Source organism: Meles meles, chromosome 8 (assembly GCF_922984935.1).
Source record: "Meles meles chromosome 8, mMelMel3.1 paternal haplotype, whole genome shotgun sequence".
Classification (NCBI taxonomy): Eukaryota; Metazoa; Chordata; class Mammalia; order Carnivora; family Mustelidae; genus Meles; species Meles meles.
The window spans coordinates 43,816,119-43,827,780 of record NC_060073.1 but is presented as its reverse complement, the minus strand read 5'-3'; the positions used below and the strand labels follow the sequence as shown (position 1 = coordinate 43,827,780).

At 52.7% G+C, this 11,662-nt stretch overlaps 1 protein-coding gene across 1 annotated transcript; it reads left to right on the top strand.

Moving 5' to 3' along the window:
• Window positions 1–6,533: 6,533 nt before the first annotated feature.
• TMEM86A (transmembrane protein 86A) lies at window positions 6,534–10,899 on the top strand. Its single transcript, XM_046014208.1, has 3 exons — window positions 6,534–6,659; window positions 8,769–9,033; window positions 9,391–10,899. Exons 1-3 carry the CDS (start codon window positions 6,639–6,641, stop codon window positions 9,825–9,827), a joined length of 723 nt encoding a protein of 240 aa, XP_045870164.1. The 5' UTR covers window positions 6,534–6,638; the 3' UTR covers window positions 9,828–10,899.
• Window positions 10,900–11,662: the final 763 nt, after the last annotated feature.

Sequence of the window (11,662 nt, the reverse complement as noted above, 5' to 3'; positions counted from 1 at the left end):
CCCACCCCAGTCCTGGTTACCCTTCGGCTACCCTTTCTTTGGTGCCCCTTTTCATCACAAGTCCACATAGTTACTTACTGATGTGTATGATCGTGTCCAACACAAACGTTGTCAAACTTCAGTATGCATACGAATCCTTTGGGGGGAGCTTGTTAAAACACAGATCCCGGAGCGACTGAGGCAGAACTCCTGGGTGAAGTTCTACTACCTGCCCGTTTAACCAGCTTCCCAAGGGACTCTGATGCACTCCCGGATCTGTGAAGGTTGAGAAGTCCCACCCATCTTCAGAAGAGACCGTGCCTAAGTGATTCCAAGCAGACAAATGCCCACTCGGAAAGGAAAGTAAGCATTCGATACAGAGCACTGATTTCAGCATCAGCATGTTACGTGCCTTCTGCACTTTTCTCATAAAAATCCCACCAAAAACTCTCTGAGGGAATTACTCGTTTCCGCAAAGGAAACTGACCCTCAGAAAGATTCAGACGTGTGCCCGGGAGAAGGTGGTGGGTTTGGTACTCCAACCAGGAACTGCTGGCCTCTGTGAGAGCCAGTGCTCTCTGGGTGCCCCATTCTTTATAGGGCACCATTGCTGCTGCTGGCCTAGAAGAAGGGGGAAAAAATCAACGTCATACAACCCTTGACACTAGGTTGAATCTATTTACAGGATTGGCCTCAATTCTGAGATTGCTTTCCATTTTTAGGGTTAAAATGTTTTTTCCTTTACTAAGTGAGAGAGATGGTAGTTGATTGTTTTCCCTTTTTTAGTCTTTACGTGGCAAAATAAAAAGTTGGTGGGGCACCTGGGTGGCTCAGTTGGTTAAACGACTGCCTTCAGCTCAGGTCATGATCCCAGGGTGCGTGTGTGGGGTGGGGTGGGGGGGTCCCCATTCAGCAGGGTGTCTACTTCTCCCCTCCCTCTCGCCTTCCGCCTGCTTGTGTTCTCTCTCTCTCTCAAATAAAATCTTAAAAAAAAATGCAACCCCTGATCACTGTCCTTTTTTCTTAAATTAGACTTGCTCTGGAAATCTTAAAATGTGGTACTGCTGATTTAAATGAGTGGGATCATCTAGGGGTTTTTTTCCCTCAAAAACTGTCCTCTTGCTCAAACCCCAGATAATTCTCCTTTCTTGTTTCTACTTCCTCATATTAATATCCCAACACTGAGGAAGAACAACTCAAAAGCACAACCCAAAGAGTTTAGGGTTGGATGGAAAGGGAAAATGGAGTGGGACTGAGGTTGGCAAGACAGCTGAACTTGAGTGACCCCCACATGAGGATTGACAAAACACTTGGACTTCACAGAGCTAGGGACTCTAGAAGCTTGGGCATTAGAGCTCATCTAATCCCACATACCCCACTGAAATCAGGGATCCCTCCTGGGGCATCTCTGGTATTGAACCCCATTAGGAGACCCTTTGTTTTGTATCTTTACAGTAAGAGAAATCTACGTAGGTCCAATGGCCTCATGATGTCCTTGTCAAAAGACAAAGGAAAGGAAAGAGGAGTAGAAACCCAGGTGTATCTGGCTCCAAGCCCAGAAGTCAACCAAAGAGCCCAGAATGTCCTTAGTGACACTGACCCACATACTATCTCAAAAGAGCATTAAAATTTAGAACCGAGTGTCTGGAAAGAGGAGTCCTGCTAAAATCTCTGTCTTTTTCCTAAAGGCTCCAGGAGCAGACCCCATATCATGGGCTATGTCAGGCACTCCAGAACTCACCTGCAAGGCCCATGTGGGCTCCAGCATGACAGAGGCATTCTGGAACGGATGTTTTCAGAGGATGAGTGATACTCAGATTTCATAACCTAGGCTGACTCCTGTAAGCAGAGGGGCACCTGTAGGCATGTCCTGTCCTGGGATGGGGGCGTTGAACCTCATACAGACCATGAGCTGATGGAACACACAGTCGGGAATGGAGAAGGGTCATTGTCCTCTGTCTTCAAAGCTTCTGACCCTACCACAATGGGGAAGCAGAACCACCATCTGTCATCTGTTCTGGAAGGAGGCAACCAAACACAGAGACCACAGATCATCTATGGAAGCGTATACTTCTCTGGGTGTGTCTCTTTCCTTGTGAGTATGCTTGGCCCTGGGTATATTTGGGTTTAGTAAGATATATCTATTTGTCTGTGTGTTTGCTTCCTCTCTGGTTCTCCTTTTTTATCCCTCCCTCTTCAATATCATATCCCCCAGGGTTTGGTCTGGCCCCTTTTCTCTATTCCCTCAAGACCTTTCTCTGGTTAATTTCATTCACATAGCTTTCAATATGGCTACGAATTCCAAATCTATATCCCTGTGTTCACCTTGGTCCTGAGCACCAGATTTGTATCCAAACACCTCGATTTGTTTGACACACATCCAGCTTGCTCCTAAGAACTCACCAACTCCCCCACATTATTATCAGAATATCTGAACTTGCCACACCCTCTTGAACACCTCTTCATTAATGTCTGATTTTCTTCCCCAGATTTACAGGTGGGGCAGCGGTGGGATGGGATGTGGAAGGATGGCTCTGAGAGTTGGTTAAAAGTGTTCTGGGAGCCCGGAACAAACACAGAGAAATTAGCAGGGATCCAGCAACGAATGGGTCAGGAAGAAGGTAAACAATTGTCTACGGCCATACCACGGTGAACATGCCCGATCTCATCTGATCTCACAAGAATAAGGTAAGCAATTTAGAGCTGGATTACAATGCCAAATGGAGCAAACCAGATGAGAACAAAGCATCTGGTGGCAAAACCGTGGGGGTCAGAGATGGACGAACTACTGGGTTAGATGAAGCCCCATAGGAGAAAGTGAGGCTGGCCCAGAATGATGGTCGGTCACCATTCCTACGTATTATCCATGTATCTGGCACGTGAGATCTGGGGACAATCAGAGAAGCTAGGGAATAAAAAACACCTAGCTTACTGTCATTTATAGATCGAGACCAAACTCCCCAGCCAGAACATTCAGATCCCCTCTGACCTGGATCATGCTTATTTCTACAGGGTCACTCTTTTCACTTTCCAGCTCATGCCACTACTGCAGGCATTTCCCCGATTCAGCGTGTCTCTTGTGCTCCTATGTGCACATGCAATTCCCTCTGCCTAGAATATTATTGCCATTTCCATTTTCATTTACTCAGTAAAGACCAACTCATCCCTATGGAGTTAGCCTGAGCTTCCTCAGCTCCTCCAGGCACAATGAATGATTCTGACGTCTTTCTGATGTCACCCGAAACATGCTTTTTTACCTCAGTTCTTTCAGTTGCTGTACTACATGATAATGGTGTTTACTTGCCTGCCTTAACTGAGCTGTGCGTCCCCTGAGGACAGAACTGTATCTTACTGCAGTGTTTAAACCCCCACATCTAATATGGTAGGTAGCACATAGTTGGTGCTCAGTAAACAGTTGCTGGCTGGCTGGATGAATGGATAATTAAAAAAAGGATGGATGGATGATGGATTGACTCACATTCTTATCAGGGAGACGGACAAGTAAAGAAAACAATTACAAAGCTGTGAGGAAAAGGCTGTGCTAACAGGTCATTTTGGGTACACAGAGGAAGGAATGCCGACTTCAGGCAGCCCTACTCCCTTTCTGCTCCCTGCAATATGCAATTCAACATAAAAACGCTAAACAGTAAAATAAAATTTTTGAAACAAACAGGAAATCTTCTCCCTAGACATGAAATGTCATAAGCGCTTTCTTTTTGGGAAGGGGAAACACCTCTGCTTTGTGGGTAACTCTACCAGTCAGGGTGCTTGTACCCTCAAGAGTATAACAGAAGAGAATGTCATGGCTCTTGGTAGAGACGTGGGCCGGTTAAGGAAACCAGCCAGGACTGAAGGGGTACCCACCTAAAGACAAGTGACAGCAGGAGGAAGTTGCCCTGCCTAGGCCTGAGGTCCAGGGTGGGAGCTAGAGCTGTGGCCATGGAAGAGTCCAGCCAGCAAGCTGGTGGGGGGGGGATCCCCAATCACACCCTCCTTCGACCTTCAGATCTGCCTCTGCCTCTTGTTAGCCAAACTCCATCAGGAACCAGAGGGCAAGTGAGCCCAGGTGCCACAGTCATAGAGGTCAGCCTCTGGGGCGGGGGAGAGAAGGGCTGAGAACGGAACTGGGTAGTGAGAGGGCAGAGGATAACCAGCACTGTGGGGAGAAATGCCTCTGCTTTGGAGGTGACCTATGTCTGTGATCACTGCCTGGACGCAAACATGGATTCAGGCCCCGCCGATGACAAGTCTACATCTCAGGCTTTCTCTATTTGGATATTTGCGTAGCCAAGCTTATTAAAATCTGTGCCCCTTAATTAGTAGGTCTGGGATGGGGCAAGGGTATCTAGGTTTTTAAAAAGCTTCCCAAGAAATTCTGATAGGCCTCGCTTGTTGAGAACCACTTGTATAGCCCCATCCTCTCACTTTTGTCAACAGGGAAACCAGCCTCTAGGGAAGTGAAGAAGGCCCTGACTTGTTCTTGCTCTGGGAATTATCCCTTAGGTGCCATTAAAGGGTTTGGCTGGAAAACGGACATGTTGGCACATGTCTCCCAGCCCCATTTCTCCATTTTTTGATGAGGAAACCCAGACTCCAAAGATGGAGTGGCGTGCCCAATTAATAGAGCTAGTAAGTCCCAGAGAAGGAGGGGCTAGCACCAAGTACAGTAGTTCTAACTTTCAATCCAGGCTTTTTTCTTGGCAGGACACTGTAGGAAGGGGTGTGTGTGTGTGTGTGTGTGTGTGTGTGTGTGTGACACCAAGCCCTCTAGGCAGCAATTATAGTCTCCCATTCTGGTAAGGTAGGTCTCCCTACCGCCCCTGGCCAGGAAGAGAGTGGAGCAGGCAGAGTTCCCTGCCCACTGGGGCCCTACGCAGAAGGGGCCTGGAGGCGGTGGGAGAAGGCTGTGTGTGACCCCAAATCCCAAGTCTTAATTCTCACCCTATTGCCCCTGCCTCTGAATCTCTGCTTGTCAATTCTGTCATGAAAGAGGGCTGCTCCCCACTCCACATGGGTGTCAGGTCAGCACAGGCTTTGGGGAAAGCTGGGCTGGTTCCAAAAGAGAAAGAAAGGGGCCCGCTATGGGACAGGCTCAGAGAAGGCAAGCTGCAGGCTTCTCCTGGCCCAGCACCAGGTCCGGGTGCAGCAACAGTGTCAGCCCAGGATGTTTAAAACTCCTTGTTGGCTGCTAATTGAGGCCAGTTAGGGCTGGTTATGCCCTCTAACCCCAATTCCCAAAGCCTGGCACACGGCGCCTTCCCTTCTCCAGCAGAAAGACCACAGGCCATCCTTTAAGAAGTATCTGAAATCTCTGTCTCCAGGATGCCTCCCAGACTTTCCTGACACCAGCAACCCACTCCTTCCCTGTCCTACACAACATGATGGCCTGGGAGGACACTTAGAGATCATGCACTTATCTTATATATGAGGAAATCAAGTCCAGAGAGGGCAGCTGATTCACCCAGTGGCCCAACATGGACCTGGCCAATTGGATCAGAGATCCCTGTCCACTTGACTACTTACCATGTAATTCCCACAGTTCTGATGAAGCCCGGTGGCAAATTGTCTGTAATGTGTCGCAAATTAGTCTCTGTAATCTTGACACTCAAGCTTCTTAAGCCGGATTTTGGCAAAGCTAGTCCTCACTCGTGTGGGTCCTTAAGTATGCTCAGGTCTGCCTGAGGGCCTCAGGTCTGTCGTTCCTGGTGCGTTCTTGTGTTACAGTTGTGTCTGAGATATGAGAGGCATGTACCTAAGAGCAATTAAGTATTTGTGGTCTGGAGGTGTGCCTGTCTCTGCCTCTCTTTATGTTGAAGGATGTGTGTCCACCTGCCGCTGGTGGTTTTAGGTCTACATATTTGTGTGATGCCCAAGGGTAACTGTAATTCTGTATAGTTTGTATATACGTGAGGACAATGGGTCTGCGGGCTGCTCTGGACTTATTGAGGTGTCTCCTTTCATGTTGAAGGTGGTATGTACGCTGACCACTGTGTCCATTTGCATGTGTGTTTGTACACAATGAAGGCTGTGGGTCTAATTGTAACTATGTCTGTGTATGGGGCGTGTGGGTGGCTCAGTCGGTTAAGCGGCTGCCCTGGGCTCGGCGTTGTGATCCCACGGTCCTGGAATCGAGCCCTATATCGGGCTCCTTGCTCAGCAGGAATATGCTTCCCCCTCTCCCACTCCCCCTGCTTCTGTGTGCGCTCCCTCTCTCTCTCAAATAAATTAGTAAAATCTTAAAAACAAACAAACCCGATGTCCCCGTAAATTGCGTGTTTAAAGGCTGAAGGGAATCAGCTTTTTATCCCCGGGTTACGTTGTGGGCCCACGACAGGAATGTGTTTGACTCTCAGCCAACCTCTGTCTTCACTCGGGGGAGGAGGGGGGGTGTCACAGTCAGATTCCGGGATGCCCTGGTCCGGGCTCCCGGAGGGGCGGGTCCTCGGACGCCCCGCCCCCCCGCCCCCAGCCCTCTCATTGGCGGTGTGCGCTGTGACGTCCGAGGGATCGCAGACAGAAATCCCAGCGCCCGGAGAGCGGGAGGTATTGTCCGTCACCCGGGGCTTTGTTACGTCTTCGCCTACTCACCTGGCCGCGGGCGCGTCCTGGCCGCTGCAGCCCGGAGCGGAGTGTCAGCCGCTGCCGCCGCCGCTGCCGCCATGGTGTCCCCGGTCACTGTGGTGAGTGAGCGAGCGAGCGAGCCAGTGTCCGGCGCGGCCGGAGCCCACCGGCCTGGGGACTGGGCTGCGGCAGGCCAGGCCGTCGGGGGCCGAGGAAAGACAGGGAGCCCGCGGCGGTTGGTGTCCCCGGGCGGGGAGGCGGGCGCTGTCAAGGGCCTCGCACCCGGGACCCGCGGCGCCCCTCCTCCACGCAGTCCCCGCCCGCCCGCGGGAGGGAGGAAAACAGTGGGCACGTGACTCGGAAGCGTGACTTTGTTGATGTCTGTGTGTCCCACGCGGGTCGGCGGGGTGGCTGCCAGGGAGAGAGAGGCGACAGCAGCTGGCCGCCAGGTTCTGCGTGGACAGACCACAGGGAGGCGTGGGACAGGGCGGGGAAGGGCAGGAGGGTGACTGGGACCTCTTGGGAATCCTAGCCAAACTTGTTTCCTCCCGCTCCTCATCCTATAAACAAGCCTGGGGCGCGAGAGGGGACGCCCCTGAGTCCTTGCAGCGTTGGTCTTGCGCTGGATGAAGAGGGCTCCTTCTCTCTTGACCACTCTTCCTATTCAGACTTCTCAACTCGAACCTCTTTCTCTTCCCCAACCTTCATCTTCTAGTGTTGGATTCTCTCTGACTGTCAAAAGTCTCACCAGCCGCTACTACTCTATGGCCTGTTTCTCCTTATAGGAAATATGGGGCTGGGGGAGGGGCATGGAGCAGACCTTGATGCTTCCAGGGGCTGGCAGGTTGTTGCTGGGGAGAACTGGGGACTGCGGTTGTTCATCTGCTCCAGTTTCCTCCTCTACCCATGCCCTTACCCCACTGAGCCTGGATGAGGGAGATCGCCATAGGAAGGAACTTAGTTGTCTTTTCTCCCTGCTCTCACCCCTGGCAGAGCAAGGGCAGGCTTGGACCCTGGGCCTACCCATCTGCCTCTTCCCAACCTCCTCCATCACAGTCTGATCAGTCCTCAGGTAACTGGCAGTCTGGGAATCAGTGTGTTCCCAGAGCCTTGTGCTGGACAGCTCACCCAGCTAGAGGCACAATCATTTTGGGCAGAGTGTATGTATACAGGGAACCTCAGGAGTTTTGAATCGCCCACAGAGACTCTGTACCCGAAGCCCCAAAAAACAGGGAGCTTCAGGGGATCACAGATTCAGAATATTTGCAGTAGCCCCCTCCCTCAGCCTGAAGTGGCCTCGGACATACCTTTCTTTAGCTGCCCTCCCCCCAATCCCGCTGAGGCCAAGTCAGCTGCTCCAACTTCCCCCTCTCAGTTCCACATCTCCTCCCAGCCAGTCTGCTGGCTGCAGATCAAAAGCTGGAAAGAGAACCCCTCCCCTGCTTCCTGCCTCTCTTTTTGATGAACTCTTGAATTGCTCTTGTTTTCTTGGAAATGAGACTGACCAAGAGACACCCTGCCCCTTCAACTCCCTGATCCCTGAAATCGTCCTCTAGCCAGCATCCCTATCTCCTCTCCTTGCTCTTGATGGTACCTTGAGGCTGGTACCTTTCAGGACAGCTGGAATGAAGGCTGAGGAGCAGGCCAGCCAAGGAGAGAGCCTGTGGGGGTTGAGGGCTCACCCTCACACATTCCTGGCACTCACCGGGTGTTGCCAGGGCCCTAAGCCTGTGCCCGGGCCCCACTGCAGAGGATCACGAGTTGGCTAGTTGTGGCGTCTCTGTGGTTTCCTGCTGACTCCACTCCATTCCAGACAGCCGGTGGCTGATGCTGGCAGAGATGGGTAAAGGGGCTTTGGGGAGGGACAGGGAGGAGGAGCCAGGAAGGGCAAAGCGTTGCTTGCAGGAGGGGACTTTATCCTCAGATATGTTTTCTGCCTACTGAGTGACCATTCTGGTCCGTTTTGGGCCAAGAAGGTACATGGGCAGCAGAACAATGGAGCCCTTCCCCTTCCTAATCGGTTAAGCCCCAGGGTGATGATGGGAATGTGCGTACTCGGCTGGCTGGTTGGGACAGGCCAAACTGGGTTTCTGGGGGTCAATCCTGCCTGCTTGGGAGGCAGGTCTGGCTCTGGGGTATATGTCTGGGTTGAGGGTGCTGGCTCTGAACACCTCCGTGGGCTTCTGAGCTCCAAGTGCTGAGTGCTGCCCTTGTCCTGTGTCCTCCAGGTGAAGAGTGAGGGACCCAAGCTGGTGCCCTTCTTCAAGGCCACCTGCGTGTATTTTGTGCTCTGGCTGCCCTCGTCCAGTCCATCGTGGGTCAGCGCCCTCATCAAGTGCCTGCCCATCTTCTGCCTCTGGCTCTTCCTTCTGGCCCATGGCCTAGGATTCCTGCTGACCCATCCCAGTGCCACCCGCATCTTTGCGGGGCTCGTCTTCTCTGCTCTAGGTGATGCCTTCCTCATCTGGCAGGACCAGGGTTACTTTATGCACGGTCAGTTGCCCCAGTAGCTGTCTGGGAGGAATCCTGGGGCTGGGTGCTAGCGGGGCTTAGGTGGCTGAGGACTGGGGAGAGGGAGCTTTGGAACAAGAATATGGCGAATCTGAGGGGTTCTGAGGCCAAAGACTGTGGGGCCCTTGTTGGAGGATTCCCTTGCACTGATCTGGTGATCAGTTCTAGAGTTTCTCGGGGGAAGGGAGAGTGTATCTTTACCTCTGTGCATTTCCTCCCACCCCTGAGACTTTCCAAAGCTGCTGGGTTATCCCCACACCCCCCTCCTACCCCCCACCCTGTTACTCATTACTCCCCTGAGCCCGCCCTCAGCATCCCCTCATCCCCTCTCACTCCCAGGTCTGCTGATGTTTGCTGTGACCCACGTGCTCTACGCCTCGGCCTTTGGCATGCGGCCATTGGCTCTTCGGACAGGCCTGGTGATGGCAGTGCTCTCGGGCCTGTGCTATGCTCTCCTCTACCCATGCCTCTCAGGTGCCTTCACTTATCTGGTGGGGATCTATGTGGCCCTCATCGGCTTCATGGGCTGGCGGGCTGTGTCAGGACTCCGGCTGGTCGGGGCAGCCTGGCGCTGGACCGAGCTGGCAGCAGGCAGTGGTGCGCTGCTCTTTATCATCTCAGACCTGACCATCGCCCTCAGCAAGTTCTGCTTCCCGGTGCCCTACGCACGGGCACTCATCATGTCCACCTACTATGCTGCCCAGATGTTCATCGCCCTGTCTGCCGTTGAGAGCCGGGAGCCAGTGGAAGACTACAGACAGAGCAAGGCCAACTGAAGGGCCAGGGTCTGGTTACCCCTCTCTCCTTCTGGGGCAGGGGTCCAGAACGTGCAAGAACTGGGTCAGGATGGCTGTAGGCCTAAGCTGGAGGAGCAGATACCACCTGGAAAATGTACAAGTTTGAGGGGGTAAGCAGGAAAAGGACCTCTCTAGCAAAGCTCGTGGTCTGGAACAATTCTGAGAGCCAAAAAGAGCCAGCCTAATTCTCCTTGAGTGGGGCCGGAATTAGACATCTCCCCACCTCTAACCCCACCTGGACTGTCGAAGCCCCTCTGGGGGGTGATGGTGCTCCATGTCTTGACCTCCCCCCACTTCTACTAGATGGAAGAGTCTGACTTACCCATTCCCGTTCTTTCTCATCTGTACAGAGTTGAGGGAAGAGAGAAGTCTGAGCCGAGATGACCCAAGCCCAGGGCTTGAAGCCCCTTTTGCAGGCCCCTAGTTGGGAAGATTGGATGAGGATGGAGTCTCCCTTTCCTTCATCTATCCTTGTTACTTGAACAATCTCTGTTTCTAAGTGTTGGGTGGGAAGGTGTAGGGGCGTCTTGTTGAGGTAGGTGAGACTGGGGACTTCATTGGCCTGGGAGCTTGGTGACCAAGGATTTAAGTTGGTCCCATCTCTCTCAGGGGCTAGCCCAGAGTGCAGGCCCACCACCACCACCCTTAGACCCTGTCCCCAGGGCTAGAGTGAACCATGCCAAAGGAAGGGGCCAGCCTGTATGTGTGCACGTGAGTCTGTGTGTATGTGGTCTGTCTCCCAGCCTGTCTGTCTGACTGTGCCATCTGTCTCTGTCCTGCTGTCTAAGTCTTAATAGGGAGAGGGCCTCAGGGAGTTGCTGAGAGGGTGCTGAGCCTGGCTTAGAGAGCTGGGACCCTACCCTGCCTCCATCAGTGCTTTTCTGTTTGCCCCTTCTGCACTGGGAGCCAGAGGAGGGGGCTCCAATGACATTCTAGGGTCATAAGACCTAAGGCACATTCAATGCAAAAGGAGCAAGGATGGGACAACTCCATCCTTTGCTGCTCATGTGAAAAAAAAAATAAAAACCAAGGGCCATTGGCTGTCCTCTTGTCCGCCTGTGTGGCATGTGCCTGTCCTGGAGGGGAGGGGTTGGGGGCATGGTGCCAGGGGCCCTGGATGTCCTTACAGCTTGGGTCACAGTCCTGGCCAGTGCATCTTGGCGCCAGGCGGTCTCCCTGGCTCTGGTGACACGGTGCTGGTTGGAGTGGGTCTCACTTCCCTGGTCACGTGTGTGGGTGAGGATGGTGTTCAGGAGGATGGGGGATGGGTAGTCACTACCATCCAAGTTTCTCCTTGATACATTCTCCTGTGCACCAGTGCCTGGCACCTTTGGTAAGTCTTAGTTACCCAGTGTCCTCTACTGCTGCCCACCTCCTCCCAGACCTGCTGCGTGCTCCAGAATGATCCATATTCCCTTCAAGGGTCTCCTCTCTTCTTGGACTGTGGGCTCCTTAAATAGCAGGGAGGAGGGAGATTAGATTGGTTGATTAGCACTTTAGATGAGAAGCCCAGGACAAACAATGGAGTGGAGTCACTCCACTCCAGGGGCATTTGCATCTTAATGGGCAGTGCCCTGACCCAGAAGCAGAAAGGGAAGCCTTGGGTAGTGGTGAATATATCTTTAGTGGAGAGGTTGTGGAGTTGTGGGGACTGGAGAGAGGAGGCAGGCTCAGTCCCATGTGGGTGGTGGGTGAATCAGTGATTTCCAAACTAGGATTTTTACAGAGACACCTGGTGGGGGACAGTGAAAGAATAAGTAGAGGAGAGAGGCTCCGAGATCCCCCCCTATCCTTGTTTGAAGTCCAGTATTTAT